General features: G+C 42.3%; 2 protein-coding genes across 2 annotated transcripts; one reads left to right on the top strand and one right to left on the bottom strand.

The window, feature by feature from the left end:
* Positions 1-68: 68 nt before the first annotated feature.
* ndufaf2 (NADH:ubiquinone oxidoreductase complex assembly factor 2) lies at positions 69-16,187 on the top strand. The gene is made up of 4 exons (XM_059336932.1): positions 69-297; positions 11,220-11,309; positions 12,298-12,338; positions 14,689-16,187. Exons 1-4 carry the CDS (start codon positions 183-185, stop codon positions 14,929-14,931), a joined length of 489 nt encoding a protein of 162 aa, XP_059192915.1. The 5' UTR covers positions 69-182; the 3' UTR covers positions 14,932-16,187.
* A 342-nt stretch (positions 16,188-16,529) lies between these two features.
* smim15 (small integral membrane protein 15) lies at positions 16,530-19,138 on the bottom strand. Its single transcript, XM_059336933.1, has 2 exons — positions 19,010-19,138; positions 16,530-17,213 (listed from the first exon to the last, which is right to left on the bottom strand). The coding sequence occupies exon 2, from the start codon at positions 17,180-17,182 to the stop codon at positions 16,958-16,960; it is 225 nt and encodes a 74-aa protein (XP_059192916.1). The 5' UTR covers positions 17,183-17,213; positions 19,010-19,138; the 3' UTR covers positions 16,530-16,957.
* Positions 19,139-20,841: the final 1,703 nt, after the last annotated feature.

Raw genomic sequence — 20,841 nt, forward strand, 5'->3', positions numbered from 1 at the left:
CGTAACGTCCTTTCTATGACGAATGATATGATTGGCTGTTCAAGTATAGCCGACCAATCACAAAGCAGCTTATTCATTCTCTTGCCAACCCACGAACTCTTGCATAAACAACCCAGAGAGAGGACAGACAGCTTACAAGGGACACAAAATAAGCCTCCAAACCTTCGGTTTTTCCTGTAAAGATGAGCAGGATTGCTGGAGTTTTACGGCGTACGTTTGGACTAGTACGCGAGCATGTCGGGACAGATACTTTGGGGAATAAATATTACTCTGTTCCAGAACAGAAGACATGGACAGGTAAGTTAACACCTTGTCTTGTCAACATAAACCAGCCGTAACTTAATTTACAATATTGATCCCTAAATAAGATAGCTTTAAAAACCATTGATTCAATTTCATTGAGTCTGTTCTTAAAATGTGTTGCTGTGGATATGACTTTACCTTTACCCTTTCACCCTTGTAGTGTAAAAAGCTTGCCACTAGATGGAGCAATCGCCTCAATGAGAGGACTCCCATTTTCAGTGTTTTTAATAAGGGTATTTTAGTCTGTATTTAAAGCAGTTGACTGCAGTTAAAATATTACTTATTTTGGAGGCCAAACGTATGGCAGCTCTAGTGTCACTGGCCTGCGAAGCAGGAGGAGTCTTCCACTGTCGCAGATGAAATGATTACTTGTCTGTGATGAGGATTTAGAAGGAGGTCATATATCCCTACTGAGACATGGCAGTGCTACAGTATGTAATGCTCAAGCCAACCAGTAGAACTGTGTCATCAGGCTAATCCATGGTGGGATGCCAATGGTGTCCTTCACGCTGTCTCTGACTGTGAGAAAGTCAAGGACACGCTCGTTGGCCTTGCAGACTCAATGCCAGGGATTACTGTACGTCCTTATCCAATTGTCCCGTCTTTCTCATAAAGGGTCTTTAAGAAGTGTGCCTAGGATAGGAAGATTAGAGAGGTGTAGGTCACCTTAGGAAAGGAGCAGCTGCTGACATAACTGACCGTCACTACAACATAACATCATTTTTGTTGTTTATGGCCTAATTAATGTGATGAAGAAGTGACATTATTAGTTTACTGGATTTTCTGTATGTAATATACATGTGAAATTTACCACAGCTGTAAGGTGCTGGAAAAGCTTGAAAATGCATGGTGAAAATGTGTGATATGTACACCTGCACATTAACTTGTTTAGGTGGTAACATAGTGATGCACTGCTAAGTGTATGCAAATCCTGTCATCCTAGTTTAATTCATTTGCAGAATCTGGGCTAATCCCACTTTCCTTTCCCTTTACCAATTTAAATTATCCTCAGATGGGGTCTTATCCAGACTATAGGCCACAGGTCAGGGGGTCACAGGTCAAAGGGCACACCCTTTGTCTGCTCCAGACATGATATTGCTGGTTAACCAGCCACGGTTCTGGATCTTTGGCTTATTAGGAGGGCTATGTCTCACGGTATTTGCCATTATTACAATGCCTGAGCAGAGACAGACACTGTTTTTCTCTAATATGGAAACTAAAATGCACAACAGTAATCGGGGAATAATCACATCCCACTGACACATGCTTGTGTTTGTCTCCCTCTCTTGGTGCAACATTACAACTTAGATAAAGCCTTTCTTTGACTAGCATGCAGTAAATAGACACAGTGCATGCATTCAGTGTTACTTTTCTCGGAGGGTAAAGCCAAGCTGTTTTGTTTTTCGTTTTGCTGGAGAGGGCAGGTTGCGAGCCTGATTTCTTTTTGACTGAACTTGACTTTGTGCTTCACCTTTTCTCAGCAGTTTGCGGGGGAAACTTGCGCCCACCTCGTATTTATAATTCATTACAAGGCTGCTCCTCCACCCCTGGCTGTCAGACTATTCAAATGAGACATCACAGAAGCCCATTTTCTAGCACGCTACAGGCTACCGTACTCGCTGCCCAATCACAATGACTGACACTGCAGAGGCTAGTTGGCCTGTAGAAAAACTGGTTTACAAACAAACAAACAAACAAACTCATAAGCGACAGACCTGCACATACACACTCATATATACGTTAATAATAAACAAATAGAAATATATGGCACACATATTTTCCTCTTTTTTTCTACCACTCACCCCGTCCAGCCTTGTGGAAATAAAGCAGATGCATTATTCAGTCCATATGTCTTGCTAAAGCGGGCTCTTTTTGATCTTAAACTGATAGGCCAAGCGTGGGCTCAGGGCCTTAAGGCATGGACCGCAGGGCTTTCCACTGCAGCACATGAGTACTGGTTGAAGTAGGTGAGGAGACTCTCTCCTCTTCCTCTCTCTCCTCTTCCTCTCTCTCTCTCTCTCTCTCTCTCAACCCTGCCTACTTCCTCTATTCATTTGTCCATCCCTAGTGTTCAGTCAATCCCTCTCTACCTTTATCCATGCTTTGCTGCTCCCATTTTCTACCTCTCTCAATCTGTTAACTTTAGAAAACTGGGGCGTAAGCAATTCCGTGTGTGGTAGGCTATGTACGATGACGTTAATGGCCGCTAAGACAGAAAAATAAAAGGAAGCAAGCTTGTTTTGTGGGACTCTGTCCTATCTGATCTCAACAACTGCCCAGATTTCTCCTTAGCTTGACCTCTTTATTTGCCTCCAGTCCTTCCCTCGCCCCTCCCCTTCATTGCTGCCCCTTGATTTTTTCTCCTTTGAAGCCAGCCCAGTGAAGATTTCTATTCACAACATTAGAGTAGTTCAGCAGTGTGGAGGGGCTGGACCCAGCAGAGAGCTTTCTATCCCCCTCTCCTCAGATGCTGCTGCACATCAAAATGAAAAGGCCTGAGTCTGAAGTACACGCCTAGAGAGGGAGAATGTCTGTCTCTGTCTCTGCCTTTAGAAAAGGTCCAGCTAAAGAGGCCTACTGTGTGCTTCTGCCCCATAGAGAGAACTATGCTATAGGCTGTGAAGCCCCAGTGATTGTTGTCTATGGCAGGGCTACAAGAGAAAGCCACTGGCAATCTGGCCACTGGTCTTTAGAAGGTCTTTGCCTTGGTGTTGGCTCCATAGAGCTGAATAGAGAATCTATATTCTTCTCTGTTTCTGTGTGCGTCTGTCCCACAGGCCCAGCTCTGCCTCACACTGCATGGGGCGCCATGTCATGCTGCCCAGATGAAAGCAAAGCATTCTGCGGATGGGCTCATTCGTCTTGAGCAGTGGGCCCGCAGCTTTGACGCCTGCCTTCCCTCCCTTTATTTAGGAAGAGAGGCGCACTGACATTATCGGCCGCTGCAGGCACATTTGAAAATAATTGCCTGTATGATTGCTATTTTTCTTACCTCTTTGAGGAGGTGTAGCCTTTGTCTTGGAATCAATGGCTGCTCAATACTGGACAGGGGAAAGGCAGTTTCCTTTCATGTCTTGGTGAAAAGGATGTATTTTTAGCGCTATTCATTTTAGCAGTGTGTGCCATGCAGTTTTAATCTATTGGTCCTCTCCACTGCGTGGAGAATGGAAGGGATTCAGAGGTTCTTCAGAGGTGCGCCACGCTGTTGCAGAGAAAAGATGCATTGACTTATCGTCCTATCACTATCCCTCTCTCTTTGTCTATTATTTATTTGATTCCCCAGCCCTGTTCTATGAAGTGAAAAACTGAAAAGGCCTCAGTTCTGCTATTTCAGGATGGGTGACTCTGGGGACCGAGGGAGGAGGTGTGTGTGTGTGTGTGCGTGTGTGTGTGTGTGTGTGTGTGTGTGTGTGTGTGTGTGTGTGTGTGTGTGTGTGTGTTGTTGTATTAATGTGTGCATCTGTGATTGTGTACATGTGTTTGTGTGGCATAATAACTACACACTGTGTGTGCGCGTTTGTATCCTCTTTGTATTTAAAAAAAAAAAAAAGGGAAAAAAATTCTGCGATTGTGTGTTTTCTCTCCACTTCATGCCCAAACACACTTAACACAACAACAGATGGCTGTGTGTCATCAGAGCGTTGATTCAAGCCGCATATTTCCATGGAAAGAGTCACAGCGGAGAGAGACGAGGGTCCAAATGGCTGTTTATTCTACCACAAGTCATCCCCAGGGTGTGATGAAGGAAGGTCTATCCTACAGTAGGACACCAAGTCGGTGTTTACTATGGAGCGGCTCTGTCCAGAGCTGCTACAGTAAATCATGTTAATTGATCAGCAGCTTTGCAATGCATGGGGTTTAAATGAAGGTTGTTTAATCATTATAGGGAAACCAAGTGGGTTTAGCTCATCTTGCTTTATACTGTTTGCCAAGTGTGTATTTGTATGTGTATGTGGTGGAACATCATGGAGTGGCTTAACTACTTCATTAAAAAGGCATTTGAAGAGATAGAGGCTGAAAATGAGAAACAGGCACATTTATTTCTTATGGTAGAGCATTACAAACAGGCCTGGCTCCAATATCAGTACTTTAAGCATCTTGCAGGTCTAGGTAACATTGAATATCAACAGTTGACCTATGTCTGTATACATTTCACACCCCAACTGTCTCACTACCATAAACCAGACATGTGAACTTGAGTCATTGTGACAATGACTTACAACTTGACTTTACAGAAAATAAATTACTTGAAACTTGACTTGGAAGTTAAAGATTTGCCTTGTCTTAGCTAAGGGCTCGACTTGACTTGACATAACCTATGACTTGACTTGACTTGCATAAGACAAAATAACTTGAGAGTACACCAAATGACTTGAGTTGAATGTCTGCCATAGACTGTACACAGTCACCATGACATAACCCATTGCTTTGAGCCTTGAGATTGGCATTTTGGCTGTTGCATCTTGAGTTTTTGCAAACATTTTTGTACAGAATGCATCTGGACCCAACATTATCAGCTAACACTAGCTAGCTAGCTAGCTTGGTTAGCATCGGGCATCTGAAATGAACAGCTGACTCATTAGAGTGTATTTTAGTCCAACCAAACCCTGAACAAGACATTTTTAATCTTAACTTTCTTGAACTGAAAACACCTGTGAGAGGGTCAAAGACAAAATTAAACAGGACACCATGGTTGTGACCTATCAATCACAAGATAGACAAACACTAAAGCATACCCTGATTTACTGTATATTTGACCTTAAATGGGACCATCATTTACTAAATGAACATCATGCTGTTTTGAAGGAAACTAGTGATTGAGACCATAAACTCAAGTGATAAATAAGGTCATCGTCCTTTTGACTTTCACACAATCTGACTTCTTTTTGCAACCAGTGCAGTCTCCTCCTGCTGGCCATTAGACAGAATGCAGGTCTGAGGCACTTAGACCTCCCTTTTCAGCCTGGGCAATGCCGTTGTTTACAACCTGAAAAGTTTAAATGAATGTGATGCGGTGAGCCATTGTAAGTGGTTGATGATGCCAACAGAGGAGGACAACAAATTAATTAGATTAATTTTTCCATTTGGCATGGATGTGATTCACTGTCCAGTACATTCGTGTCTCTCTCTGGTCAGATGGCCAGCGAGGTGTTTTGACACCTCAGGGCTCCTTGTCTGTCAGAAACTCAGCGAGAAAGACTGACAGACAGACCGACACAAAGCAGACATCTCCAGGAGCCTGCCGCTGCTTATTCAATTCAGAATATTTTAATAAAGCAGACAGGCAGAGAGAAATAAGGCTAGGAGTAAGGGAGGAAAGATAAGGCCGAGGGAGATTCACAGAGGGTGGAAAAGAAGGTGGGGTATAGAAAGTGAGTGACAAAGAACAAGGGGGATGCTGACATATGGGGTGAAATTATAGAGTGGGGGAAGAATGGAGAGAGTGAAAGTGAAAGGAGGGTTTCTGACAGAAAGAGGGTGAAATGAGTGGGTGGAACAGGCAGACAGATAGAGGGGGAGAGAGGGAAGGTGGAGGTAGGTTAATGGAGGAAGAGAGTGGGGGGACTGAAGGTGCAGTGGAAGGAAAAGGAAGGGGGTTGGATTGGAGTGATGGAGGTGAATAGAAAGGGGTGGACAGCTTGGTGTATGGACATCACACGTATGGGCCTCAGAGGAGCCGGGGAGGAAGGAGGGGGGGTGCACACCGCTTCACAGCCTCACAAAGGACGCTGACTTCCTGGCTCGCCATGGTCCTTTTCTATAACCCATCGGGCAGGGAAGAGACTTCAAGAGGATGGGTGGTCTTAAGTGGAAGGGGGTAAAGTATCCCTTCCACCCTCAAGTACGCCTACGTTTAGTTAAAAGTAACACACAGGGGAAATCAGAGTATTCTTTTCAGCATGTTATTACTTTTTATATGAATTATTCTCCTCTGTTCTGCCGTGAGTCGATCAGGCCTCAGCGGGATCGACAGCAACAGGGACAAACAGAATGAGGACTGAATAAAAAAGCAGCAGCAGCAGGCCTACTTTACGCCTATAAGCTCCTCCTTTCACCAGAACTGATGCAAAACAACGGCTGGCCTTTTCCCTCTAAACCTCATCCCGCGTCACTAGGCTCAGGGCTAATGGGTAACCATGGTTACAGGCCTCACACATCCCCTCCATTTTTTTCCAGGGACACAGATTGGAGAGAGGGAGAGAGAGAGTGTGAGAAGGAGAGGGGGTGTCGGTATTGGTACCTGGTTGCCCTTGTATCGCTGATGCTTATCGGATCACTCCATCTTCATAAAGCTGTCCATTACCATGCAGGTATTGGTCCCCCATCCCTCTCCACCGCACAGCTCAGCTGGAGGGGAATAAACTAGGCTCAAGCCGGACTAATGGGCTCGCTGCTTCAAGACTGCTTTTTGTTCCACCACAGTGTCAGGCCTAAAACTCGCTGCTGTACCTCGCACTCTCGTGAAGACTGAGAAAGCTGCTCTTGCTGCTGTCTCCTGAGAGGGAGAGCCAGAGTTGCAAGTGGGAGCTTTTGTCTGCATTGCAATCTGCTCAGAGACAAGTGAACGTGGTGTTTTACAGGAGAGAGGTCAGTGTTGATGATGATGATGATGAGGAGCATGAGATGCAGGTCTATCAGTTGTTGCTTTGTTTAAGTTTTTGGTGTTCTCTATACCCGAATGTTGCCAGTCAAAGTGTGTTCCCCAGACATCTCCTTCTGTAATCAAAGACAGGAATGCAGGAGAGAGACACACAGTGAGAGCGACAGCACAAGACGCCCAGGAATGACATTGTGGAGGTGAAAAACCTCTCAGGTCGCCCCCAGCAGCACTCACCTGGGAGCTGATGTGTGAAGTTGGGGGTTGTGTGTGTGTGTGTGTGTGTGTTGAAGCAGGTGATGGAGTTTAGCGGGGTGTGTTCAGGGTTCAAAGAGCAGCCCTCGGAGAGCATCACGTCTTATTCTAACGAACAGGAAGGATAGGTGTGCCCACAGTTTGATTGGCTCTCCATCTGGCTGCCAAGGCAACCCCCTCACCTACCCACCCTGCCTCCCTGTCTCCACCCTTCCTTCCTCTCCCCTCCCCTTCCTCCCTCCCCCCCGGTTCCACAGCAAGGCTCACAGATGAGTCGCGCTCAGACAGGTGAGATGGCTCATGAATATTTATGCAGTGGGATTTCATTCCTTCTGCCGCTGGCCCCTCCCCCTCTCCAACGCAGCACTGCGTTTGTCCTTCACGGTAAGAGGCAGCGTCCTCGCTCCTGTCCCTCAGGTTAATCTGCCTGCTCTCTAGCCATTGAGTGTGTGTGTGTGTGTGTATGTGTGTATGTGTGTGTGTGTGTGTGTGTGTGCCTGTGTGTGTGTCTGTGTGTGTGTGAGTGACTGGTAAGTAGGTTTCCCCTAGTGAGTGATGAGAAGGCAGACCCGTCACAAGGGGGCCTGCTGAGATCGAGAGCTCCTAACACCTTTCATACCTTTGTCAGGGATCCTAAAGTACAGACTATATGGAGCTAACGTTAAGGAATATATCATGCAGTTAGTCGATTGAGATTTTAAAAATGAATTGATATAAAGACATTTCTGAGGTTGTTTTCTTATGATAAACACTCCCCGAGGCGCCCACCGCACCCTATATATCCGTGGCTAAATAGATAATACTAACAATATTGATCACCAGTACAGTACAAAAAGGTTTATCAACATATCTAAGAAATAATAGTAAAGTTGAATAAATAAATAAAAAGAGGAAATAATTATTTTTTTCTCTGAATTCTTGGACATTGTCTGTTGTGAATGTGGTCCTTGTATGAGCTCCATATTTTCAGGATCAAGTCTTGGCATCTTTAGAGTCTTAATATGACTCATTTGTACCCTGCTATATTTGACATTAGTTCAATCCAGGGCACAAATTATGTGAAGATGTGACAGTTTTCCATTGTCTTACAATAATTCTGCATCCTTTTAACATAGATAGTAGACGTAACCGACCGTACATAGAGTTTGGCTCTTGGTCAGAGAGGCACTGGTGGACTAAGTAATTCTGTTAGTCAATCATGAGAAAAGTTAACTATTTTGACTGTAATGATCAACTGATCTTGACTGTTAAATTACATAACATTTACTGGTTAAATCATCTAAATATGGAGATTTCATTGCATTCCTCAATGTCATACAATTACAAATAGAATACTTGTGGATTTTTAAGACGGACAAAGAAGGCAAATTTGTTTTTTGCTGACACAGATTTGTGAGGTCAAACTGTTATAAACGGACTTTGGTAACTTGTCATGGGAATTTTTCATTATTTTGGTCACATCAGAGACTAAATGGTTAGTCAGTTAAAAAACGGCTTCTTCTTCATGCCATTTTGTTGTTTGATCAAATGTAACATTTAATAGAACTACAACTTTTATACCAATGTTTTATTGCTTTTCTCCATTTTCATAATAGTAAAAAGAAAATGCTATTGTTTTTTCTGTTGGTCAGACAAAGTAAGCTAAGTTCAGACATCACTATGGACTTTGTTTTTGCTTTTGAAAAAAAGTTTAAAAAATGTATGGATTAATTAATAATGACAGTAATCGTTAGTTGCAGGCAGCCCCCTGAGCTGAGAAATCACTATGCAAGCAATGTGCCAGGCCAATTCTGTTATGCTACATTACGTGAAGAGTGAGCCTAAACACAGTAATTGCATTCTTTAATAAACCCCACCCACAAGAATGGTTGTTGCTGTTGTATTTTGAATCTTTTACATTTGTTTTTAATAATTCTTGTGTCGGCTCCTGTGAGGTAATAACATTTAAAAGAAGTGACATGTTTATTTTGAATTGTTGCACTATATTATTAGAATGATACAGTATACAGCCTTGGCCTGTGTTTTTTTTTTTTTTGCAGTTGTCCCAGCTCAGAGATTACCAAGAGAGCAGGATGCACCCCAATCAGGCTGACAAGCCTCCTCCCAATGTGTATGTGGTGGGAGGATCAGCCGTGTTTCATAAATGTACATACTGTATTTGTTATTCAAATCCAAGGATAAAAGCCATGGTGGAAGGGGTTTAGTCATGCTGCAAAAGCAACAAGACAAGAGGAGAGCCATGTTGGAGTGTGACAGAGAGGAGAGGGGGAGATGCAACCTAGTGGAGAGAGATAGAGACGGAGAAAAAGTGGGTGCCTCTCTTTATGCTTATTAGTTAGGCATTAGCTGTAGTTAAGCACATTGCTGGTGGGGACTGTATCATAATTTTACCATTTCAGTCTGCTGCCACCCACACCAATGCAAATATGGATAGGATCTGTTTATAATTAGCATACCTGTTAAATGTATTTGTTAGTATTGCCTAGAGAACACAGCCTTTTGTTTGCTGGCAGTTGTTTTTGTTCTGCTATCATGGGGGTTTTCTAGGAAACGCTTTCTCAGAAGACGTTTTAAGGCATACATGTAAACAATTGTGAGGATCATAGGATGTGTTTTACACATTGCTGGGCCGGCTTTACAGATAAGGTGAGAGAATGCAGTGTTTTTGTCAGACCTGGATATCAGAAAGCTGCAGAGCTGGAGCCTGTTAGGCCCTATAGTGACAATCTAGTGGGAACCAAAGCAGAACCAAAGCAATACTAGCCTAATTAGCTGACCTGATTACTATATAGGCTGGATAAAGTATGGAAAGAAATCATCCTCATAAGGCATAATTGCGGAACAGCACATGCATGAAAAATGTTTTTGTCTTCACTGGAAAAAAAAAACTTTTAATAAGAAGGCACAAGCAAGCAGCCTCCCGCATACACACTTAGCCACTTTCAAGTGCCATCATTCATCCATCCCTGTGCCATAGCTATCTGTTATGGCTGAAGTAAACATTAAGGCCATCAGTCTGCCGTGTGCATGGAGGTGGGTGCCTCCATTTGTCCATGTCCAGTCAGCTGCGGAGAAACGGTGATGGAATCCTGACAGATTGTCTGTGTTTTGGAGCGTGTTGTTTTCCTAGCCCATCCATTTCTCTTCTCCTAGCCATGTTTGCCATGCATCATCACTCCCTCTCTCTCTCTCCCTCTCTCTCTCTCTCTCTCTCTCTCTCTCTCTCTGTCTCTCTGTCTCTCTCTCTCTCTCTCCCTCCTCCCTCCTCCTTCCTTGCCTCATCATTTATCAGAGGGATGGGAGCGATGGATGGACATCCGGCTACCTGCTAGGAGAAACTATGGAAACAATTGTTATTAGTGAACACTGTATAAAGCTCTGTAGCATCACACAAAGACACAACCGACTCATTTTAATTCTCTCACTCCCTTGTATTCTGTCTCTATCTCCCTGTATTGCCCCCCCTCCATCTACCTCCGTCTCCATGTCATTGTGTGCCAGCCAAACTTGTCTAATCAGCAGATTCGACCAAAATAATTGGCGGTGGCCTTGCTGCTAGCGAGCGCCGTGCTGTATACAGATAGGGAAAGGAGCACTTAATATTCCACGCAGCTCGTGCCTCTCCTGTTCTCTGTGATATCTGACCTCTTTTGTCTCCTGCTCGGCTTGATGTTGATTTTGGAGGGCATTGTTAGCCAGAGCGCTGTGATTGGAAGAGGTTGTGAGTGAGGGGGGCTGTGGTTGGTTGGGTTAAAGGGAGGCTGATTTGCATAAAGGCTTAGCCCAGATTTGGAGCCACTCAGCGAGATCTGAGGAGAAGGGCCCGAGGGCCACGAGGTAATCATCCATGGCCTGTCACAGTGCTGTCATCCCTCTGTGTATTTGTGTGTCTGTGCGTCTGTCTGTATCTGTGTGTCTGCGTGAGCAGGAGAGCATTGTGTCTGCGCCTCTTTGTGTATGTTTGTATTCCTTTGCGTTTTGTATGCATCATTGTCGAGTATCTCTATCTCACTCTTGCTCCTTCTCACTGTCTTTTCCTCTACTTTTTTTTGTGGTTTCTCAGGCAGGCTGGTCCGTGCCAAGCGGATGGTAGTGGCAGCCAATCCTACAGAATTTGAATATATAGAAGGCAGCATACCGATGGAGTGGGACGGTAAGTCTGGACCACAGCATCTCTGCGACATGCTTTAACTATCACTAACATGGATAAATGACAATGTTAACAAGAGAGCAACCCAGCAGAGTACACAAAGTGCTGCACAAATAAAATGGAATAACAAATTCATGGCTGCATCTATTGGGGCCTAGGCTAATCCATTGATTTTCTCCTCTTTTTTTTCTTCATACTGCGAGATGGGGGTTGGGAAAAGCGTATTCATGAGTTTATCAAAGACGCCTTCTGCTGGTGTTATACAACCGTATCATAAAATAGTGTTTCAAATTTCTTACAACTGGATACAAACTGTTCCCTCTGTCTCAGACTGGCTTTATCCACCTTAAACCCCTCATCCTGCTTCGCCCCATCCCTCATGCATTTTCATCAGGATGCAAATAAGAAAGGGATAAAAGAGGCCCAGAATCCCTGCGCTAGCTGGAGGAAGAGTTAGAAAATCTCTCTCTCTCTCTCTCTCTTTCTGGCTCCCTTTAACCTGCTCTGCTGTGCAGCCAGCTCAGCCAAAATAGAGCTCCTTAAAAAGAAAAAAAAAAGATGACAGACAGACACAGTTCTACTCAGGAGGAGAAAGAAGGACAGAGCTACTGATGGAGAATGACAGAGTGTGTACTTTCAAATTCAAAGATCAGAGAAGATTCACACTGTCTCTTCTGAGACACAGCACTCAATGGCCCTGCTCTGCCTCGACTAAAGCAGTTTTAGTGTTTTGAGTTTATCATGTGTATAACTTCTACTATTCTGCATGTTTCCCTATAGTTTGCCGAGTGAAATGAAACAAAACAAAGTGAAAACCCTGGATACATTCTCCCAACTAGCTTGGTAGTTGAACTGAGCTACTGTAGTGCCCTGAAACTCAGTGATGCTATAGCTGCAGCCTTTAAATATGACTGCAGGTTTTGTTTGTGCAGCGTATGTTTGTGTGGGTGTTCTCACTCTTCTTCTCTTTTTTTTCCTCCTCCTCCTCCAGCTTGGATCCGAGGCAGACGGAAAGAGCCCCCCTCCGTTGAGGTACGTCTCCCCCCCGCAGCCTCCCCGCTGTGCTGATGGTTGGACTCTGGGGGGCTGGTTACAAGGGAGGGAAAGAAGAAGCGAAGATGGAGAGGAAAGGCTTTGATTTGTTTTATCTTACAGTTTCGAACCGAATTCAGGAACTTTGGGGGACAGGTGTTAAAATAAACAGCAGCTGAAGTGCATTGATGGCGAGGCGGAGAGCAAAGACAGCCTCTGAACAAGGGGCTCACTGACACCATGTCCTAGTTTACTTTCTTTTTTCCCAGCAAAAGCCTGCATCTCGGCTTTTTGTGTTTTATTTCTGGCAGTCTCCAAGATGGGAATGGTGAAGGAGTGCAGTTTTTCCCCTCGTGTACCTCTCACTGGGTTTATTGCTCTTTAAATGTGAGAATGCTGGAAATTATTTGGCTGGCGAAATGTGGGTCTATAGGAAATCCCTTGGAAGGCCAATACCCAGGCACTCTTTCTATCTCTCTGTCCTCTCTCCCTGCCAGTGGCCAATGCCATCCCCTGCCTCTATTGCCAGAACATTCTCTTCCAATTTTCTGCCTTGCGTCTGCCCAATAGCTGCCATCGACAGCTGGACAGTGTTGATGTGGCCAAGGCTTCACTCCCAGCACATTACCCTACCCCTTGTCACGCTCCCTCTCTTCCCGGTCCAAGCCGACATAAATTGATTGGATTAAATCCTGTCATTAACAGGCTGGAAAAGCAGCTCAGTATGTTTGTCTCCCTCCCCAAAGCGAGGCTTTTTGGCCACAGCTCTCCCCCTCTCTTTTCCAGTCCTTCAGTTCTGCCAACACACAACAGCATTATGCCCAGTCCTCCCTTCCTTTTTGGCTTTTCATGCTAGGGAGAGGCTAACATCACTGGACACTAGCTGAGGCTCAAGTGGGTAACTATTCCACTGGTGGATTATGTTCAGGTTATAATTGTTTCCATGAGCTGGAATGCTTGTTTATACTGCAAATACCTCCTGTCACGTTAGTTTACTAGTCTGTTCCAAGCCCTACATTTTTAACCAGGGTTTATTGGACCAATATTAGGTTAACTGAACATGCTTGTTCTTTTTCTAGTAAATGCCCTACTTCTAACTCCACAGATACACACATTTGTTCCTGGAAGCCGTCCAGTGTAACTTCATGTCTCTTTACTTTTTTTTGCCTTTCTCTAAGAGAAACAGAGGTAGCTGATTAAAGATGGAAATTATTACTGGTTCAGTTTTGCAGGACAGTTTGAAGGTTCCAATTAGTAATCTTGTTGTCACACTCAATCTTCTGTAATCTTCAGGGAACTGCCACCTCAACATTTCCAACACCACAGACCTTGGTAGATGATGTCTGGTAGGGATGGACAATCTTGATGATAAAATGTCAGAGATTTTGCTATGCCATTTGTAGTTGTTCCTTTAACTAATCTTGGTAGCGTAATTCTGTGAAAAAGGCAAATTATATAAACCATAATGGAGGATTTTTTTCAATATCACTCATACCTAGGTCCCAGCATTTTTATATTGTGTTGCAGGCTATAACATATAGTGTCCGGATATCTGCAGGAATTCACATCCCTCAAAAAAAGGGCCTTACAAAGTCTTAAAGTCTTGAATTTCATTCATAGGGGTCTTTAATATTATTTTTTTCTTGCCTGCCATAGACAGTAACACTAGATATAACTTTTATTGCATGTGGTTTAGGGCTGTTGGTAGACTACACCTAGAAACTACAAGTGGGTTTGTTGTGACAGTGGATTACATGTGCAGGAGGAGGAGGAGGAGGAGGAGGAGGAGATTCAGTCAGTGCCATTAAACCTGTAGCAAACACTACAGGAGAAGGTAGAGAGATCATTGATTTATGGGGAAGTGCTGATTTTAGGAAAAAACTTAATTTAATACATATTTAATTGGTTAATCCATCCATCAATCTTCTGCTGCTTATCTGGCTCCAGGCCTCGTTAATTGATTATATTAGGAGGAATTATTGTTATAAATAGCTGGGAAGTACTGACAAAAATGTGTTCTAAATGTCAATAAATTCATATACTTAATAAATAACTCCAGGCCACATCATCCCTACAGGCTTTCCACCGTTCTTTGGCTGGCACTGTGTCACTATTTTTGTAGCTCTGTGCCCAAGGGTGACGCCCAGAAACGTCCCAAACAAAGCAAAATGAAAGGAAAACAAAAACAGGGCAGGGTCCCTTGCAGATACAGAGATAGCCACACTTCTAGTGGATAAGTCTATACATTCTTTTTAGGGAAATCCATCTTAGTATGTCTTTAAAAAGTTTAAGTTGATAAACGCTGCAGAAACACTGAATATGCGTGCATGTCCATCTGTGTGTTTTGCAGGAGCTGCTAAAGAATGAGTCTTATAGGGAGCAGATCAAACTAAAGGCCAAAGAGGTGGAGGAGAAAGATCTGGTCCTACTGGCCAAGGAGTATGAGGAAGGTCTGGTGGCGACTCCTACGAAGACTCTGGCTAAGGGGCATGCAGCCTCCACCAGCTTTGGCAAGGAGGAGATCAGTGAAGAACCCACCAGCACTGCAAACACCTTCCAGCCTGGATCCTGGATGCCCAATCCCAAGAAATAGACTGACACTTCCACATACACTGAAACTGCTACACAATGTAATACAATCCAAAAGAAAAGCCCTGCAATAAACACAAACTATGTGAACCTGATATTCCCTTTTAGTTGAGATTTTGAAATGTAATGTTAGAAGCACCTTTTTACTGTAATGTAATGTAATGTAATGCAATTAAAGTCAACACCACAAACTATGACCTCAGAATTTACCAAAGTTTAATCAATTCCTCTATGTTTCACAGAGGAGATATTTATTTCAAGGCTTTTTTATTGGACTGTATTACATTATGAGTTCTTATTTTTCTAGTCCCTCTGTGTATATTGTATACACACAAGACAATAGGTATCGCTCATCTTGAAGCTGACTATAAGGGAGAGGTCTGTTCACAAAGCAAAGAAAATCAAATAGTTCTTCTTCAGTTGTCAATGAGTATACCAATTACTAATACACTGTATTATGCTAGATATTGTGAGAAATTATTTCAAATATTAAATGTTTTATATTCAAGCTGATCAGAACAGACCTCAAGTATGACCAAAGATATAGTGCAGTCATTTTAAATATCTCTGAGAGCATTCTTTGACATCTAAAGATGAAAAGTATTACTTATTGAGGGAACATGTGAAAGAGCATATGTTTGATCTTGTCGGAAAATGGAGATAACATCACTGTTAACTGAACTTTGGCCTCAGCTAAGGCCTGAAGATGGTGCCATGAAGCTGTGCTTGTGGTGAATACTGTTAGTGTTTGTTTGTCATGGAGGTGGTGTCTGCTTCTTGTAAATCATGCGTGAAAAGAATGAATAATGTTACAGTTTGTTGATCCTCAGTTTGAATTTCTTCACTTAAGGTCAGAGTTCATGTTGGTCACAAGAGTTGCTGAAGAAAGTTCAGCAGGGCACAAAAAAGGCAACATGAACTTGGATCCTGCAATTTAAAACATGGTCTCCCAATTCAATAAATGTTAAATGTTCTCACTGAACCTAGGGAGGAATATCTTTTTAAGAGAAAGAAGAGGGGATATGAAGAAATGTGTTCCTCTGTATCTTAAATAATGTTTTAACTGCTTCAATACATGAATTACAGCACCTATCCATTCAACTGACCTTTTGAATGTTTTAATATTTTAAACTGAGTCACAGTGGATGTAATTAGTTTGTAATACTAATAAATAAAAATCAGTCTAAATTAAGAACATACAGTAAGCTATATAAAATGCAACATAATTGACTGCAGATCAATAAACTCTGGCCGAAACAATCCTGGTTCACGCTGTTCATTTCAGTATTTAAAAGCATTAATAAATGCATTTTTCAACTGCAGCAATTCTGTCTTTTACAGCTGTTATATGTATTTGTTATGTTAGCCCATCCTGTCCTGAGAAGGATATCCAGTGTCTTGGTATTAGTATTATTATTAGGAGTATTATTCACTCCTCACAGGTATTTTCATGCAACTGGCTGTTCCACATTTGTGATTAATTTGTAGAGATCCATCTTTGGTCAGTGCAATACAAAACATGAGTGGATAGATACTTTATCTGCACTGAACTATGTGATATTGTTCCCAGTCCAATATTAAATCTACAAGGAGGAAAGTACATTTTCTTATCAACCATGAAAACTTTATTGATTAGAAAGTAGTATTTGGGATATTTTGGAAAAAGTTCCAGTATGCTCATTACATCATCAATTCAGCAGAACATGGATGCTAACAATGGAATGCAAGGTGTTGCAACAGCTGCACAATATTATCAGCAGATTTCTGTATAACAACATCATACAGATGACCACTGTGCTCTTGCTGACCAAAGTCCCACTGGGACGAGCCTCCTTCGGGCAGTACTGTCCGTCTCAACACTGTTGACAGGCCTGCGGGGCCAGTCTCCTACCCCGGATATGAGGCGTAGTGGCCCTGTGCTGACAGTAGGGCTGGGACAACGAAGGGCACCGTGTCATTATTTGGAATAAGGAGGGCTGTGAGCGTGGTGGTTGCTCCTCCTTTTTTATGCCCTAATTCTACCCACAGACTCAGTCTTTCTTGGTCCTCTTGGCCTTGGCTATGTTTTCCTGACGTTTCTGCTTTTTCTTCTGTTCCCGGTCACGTGCTTCAATCATCTTGGCTAGTTTCCAGGACAGCAGTGCACTGGCAATGAAGAGAGGTGTGAGAGCCAGTATGACAGTGGTGAGGAAACCGTAGGGGTCTTTGGCAGCCCACTCCACCACGTACTCTGCCCATGCCCGAACGTCAATCATCCTGGTCAGCAACGATGAGGCTTAATCAAACCTGAGAGAGGGCACCAGGAGAGAAAGCAGTGAATATCCAGAGCAGCGTGATATAAAGTAAAAAATAATAATAGTATCTAAAAGTCCTTCAACTAAAAACAATATTAAGAGTGAGCAAGTGAGTGTTATGGATACAATCTACTTTCACATATGCTGAGAGACTGTTTACAGCCCCCCAAAAAAACAGATTAGTGATGCAACAGTTCATCAACAGAATTTTATCATTAACAATTTTGATAATGAACTTATTGTTTAAGTCATTATTTAAGAAACAATATATTATTTTTTGTTGGTTTTAGCTTCTCAAACATAATGCTTGGCTTCTGTTCTCTCATTTGTATCGTTGTAAAGTAAAAACATTTGGGTTTTTGCAATGCTGGTTGCACAAGAAGCAAAATTACAAAGTCACGTTGGCTGCAAAATTGTCGTTAATCATAGCCTTCATAAAGATACACGCAATCTGTCTGGCTAGTCAGTGAATCAATGACATACATATAAAAAGGTACTTTCTGAAATAGATGCAGGAAACGAAACCCAAGGGGGCTGGTGACCTCATGTTTGAGGCGCATAGCACATCACCACAATGTTTTCTCTCTCTCTCTCTCTCTCTCTCTTCTGTCTTAACTAATAGAGACAAACGGAAGTCCTCCAGAAAGAAAAATGACAGCTGACTGGCCTTGTAAATAGTTAGCTGTTGTGACGTTAGGTAGTTAACCCTCTGAAGTCCATTTATTTATTGAAAATAACATGTGTTATTTACAGTAATAACTTTATTTATATATGATATGTAGACATGCTGAGAAAGCCAGTTGAAAGTGCAATCATAGGAGCTTTCAGTGTGCAATTTATGTTTCTAGACCATTTTAAAAATGTGAATTTGCTTTCTACAATGAAAATATTACTGTTTTTAACTTACATGCAAATAGACTGTTTTGTAGTTATATTATTTATTTATTTTTCTGCTGTTTTTGTGTGTATAAATGGTAAAAAAAAAAAAAAAAAACTGTGTTTGTGACATCTTGTGTTTGTATTTTGGGTTCCTGGCATACTTTGTTAATTGATCAATGAAATGAAAAATCTGACTGACCAAATTTGTGATGAGAAAAAGGAGCCATGCATGTGATGTAAGGACAGACTGAAAGATGCTAAACAGAGACAGAAAAGAATGCATAGGAAGTTGACAAATTTGAACCAAAATCTCCTGGACTTCAGAGGTTTAAATCAAAATGAACTCACTAAGGTTTACACAGAAAGCTTACATTGCATTATCCAACATGTTTTCACGCTTTACGCCACCTTTCTCATAATATTATCCACGGGTATATTGCCTTTATAATTTGAGTCAATAATATGGGTTTTATCAAGCGTTTATTTATCGTATGGTATTGCTACTTGTTGAGCGCCCGGACAGTTCCTCATGAAACTGCTAATGACCAGCGGCTAACTAGCATTAAGCCGAGTCTTAGCTAGCATCCGTTAGCTGCGTCCCGAAACCCGTTACAAAGCATTTACTCCGTCTACAGCTTCATACAAACAGGCTAATGTGACAGATTCACATTGTTTGCCACTAGCATTAGATCCGAATATCTGAGATGTGGATGAAAGATTTCCATTCTTACTAACGCTAGCAACGCAAGCTAGCCCGCCTATCCATAACGGCCTTACTTTAAGCAGCACTGACTCTCGGCTTAACGGCTCAACAACAATGCATGTGAACGTGGCGAAACTACGGATCTATATTTACGTTATTTTAGTGGTAGTTGTACATAAAATGAAATAAATACGAAATAAACTTACCAATATGCAGAGATTGTGTTTATATCCACGATAATAATTATGAGCTCCTCCCTCCCTGTTCCGGGAAGTGTCACTGATGTGATGGTCCCTACTTAGTGCTCGCTTGTGATTGGATATGTCGCCTTCATTGAAATATGGGATTTGTAGTCTTTTAAAACTGATTTATAAACTATGAAAATACAGGGCAAATGAAGCAGTAGTTAATGCGGTACTTTGGCTATACTATATTATAATATTGCCTACAAATGTGTAATTATACAGTGGTAAAAAATGAGTGTATGAAAGCAGCATTAATAAATATATAGCATACAGAATGTAATAGTCTATACACAGAGCAGTAACAACACCATTTATATTGGTGTTCTTCTGCTTTCATTCTACAACTATTTTGGGAACATAATGTGACTTAACGGAATTTTGAAATGGTGAGCTATACTCTGAATTACTCTGAAATCAAAGTCTTTGAGACGATTTTGTGGATGTATAGGGAAGAATTTAAAATGGTATACAGTCAAATAAAAAAGGTTATTAGGAGAGCAGTTCTGTGACCAGAGAGCTGCTGGCTGATACCCCTCAGATTATCTGTAAGAGTGTGGGTAAAGCACTCAATTGTCTTCCAGGGTTTCCCCACAGAATTCATAGCCAATAGTATGTGTACTATGATTATGCTAAATAATGTCTGCTGGACAGTGATGATACTAAAATATAGGATGCAGATTAACCCAAAACCCAATTTGGTCCGTAGAATCAGATGACATCAAGCTGTTAAAACTTCTTGTCATCAAACTTTTCTGTCTGTAGAATAAAGCAAACGATAAGGCAATGACTGTGTCAGAAAAAAGCACAAGGCTCCACTGGCCCTCTGGGAAAGATGACTAACATAACAAAGAAGGACCTGCTGGCTTTGTGAACTTCCTGTGGGGAAGTATTGAAACCAAATCAGGTTAGGCCACATCTGCTCTGTCCATACGGCATGGATCACTTTCAGAGCAGTTCAAAGGCCAGCCTTTTAGACCTACTCACAGAGGAAGGAGAGGGGCAGCTGGGAACGCATGCGGAGGACAAACACATTGCAAACACACTTTCTGGTTTGCCAGAATAGTTTAGGCCAAGTTTTATAGACAATTTAAAAACACATCCCCAATCTGGTGGCTTTTTTGTTATATGCTTATAATTATTAGCTTCTGTCTCTCCAGGCAGGGAGAACCCAGGGGGTGGGCAATGCAGCCGCACCCTAAACCCCTGATGACTATTTTACTCCTACAGAAGTGGGCCCCCTTTTCATGACGCAGCTATAGAACTGGCATTATCAACAGACAGGAAGGAGGACCATAAACTGACTGCACCACAATTTATAGTTAACCAGCTCCACTAGTGTGTGTCATATAATGATTACAAGAAAACCCACTAGTCTGGCCAGACCTTGAGGAATTTCCAACATCCTTTGAATTTTCCCTTTTCTGTTGGGAGTTGACTCAACTCCTGGAGTGAATAAAGAGAAGAGAGTTTATACTTTTTTTGTTTCAAATTTCCCAATCCAAGATAACCTTGATGACATCATCTAGGTTATTTTCTCAGACTTATTACCTCAAGCAGAAGATCCCTACAAGTGTTTGCGAAGGCTGAATACTCCCCCTATGACAATTATACCTCATTATTCTTCATGTGTAAAATCTGTGAAGCGCTCATTTAAAATTAAGATAAATGATCAGTGTGAGTGTGCGAGAGAGAGAGAGACAGAGAGAGACAGAGAGAGAGAGAGAGAGAGACAGAGAGAGAGAGAGAGAGAGAGAGAGAGCTTGTCTTTCAGAGTGTGTTTGTGATTAATTGTC

Source organism: Centropristis striata, chromosome 7 (assembly GCF_030273125.1).
Source record: "Centropristis striata isolate RG_2023a ecotype Rhode Island chromosome 7, C.striata_1.0, whole genome shotgun sequence".
Taxonomy (NCBI): domain Eukaryota; kingdom Metazoa; phylum Chordata; class Actinopteri; order Perciformes; family Serranidae; genus Centropristis; species Centropristis striata.

Coding starts and splice junctions, on each gene's coding strand:
- ndufaf2 (XM_059336932.1), top strand. CDS start 183: ATGAGCAGGATTGCTGGAGTTTTACGGCGTACGTTTGGACTAGTACGC. Junction 298..11,219: donor AGAACAGAAGACATGGACAG/GTAAGTTAACAC, acceptor GTGGTTTCTCAG/GCAGGCTGGTCCGTGCCAAG. Junction 11,310..12,297: donor CATACCGATGGAGTGGGACG/GTAAGTCTGGAC, acceptor CTCCTCCTCCAG/CTTGGATCCGAGGCAGACGG.
- smim15 (XM_059336933.1), bottom strand. CDS start 17,182: ATGATTGACGTTCGGGCATGGGCAGAGTACGTGGTGGAGTGGGCTGCC.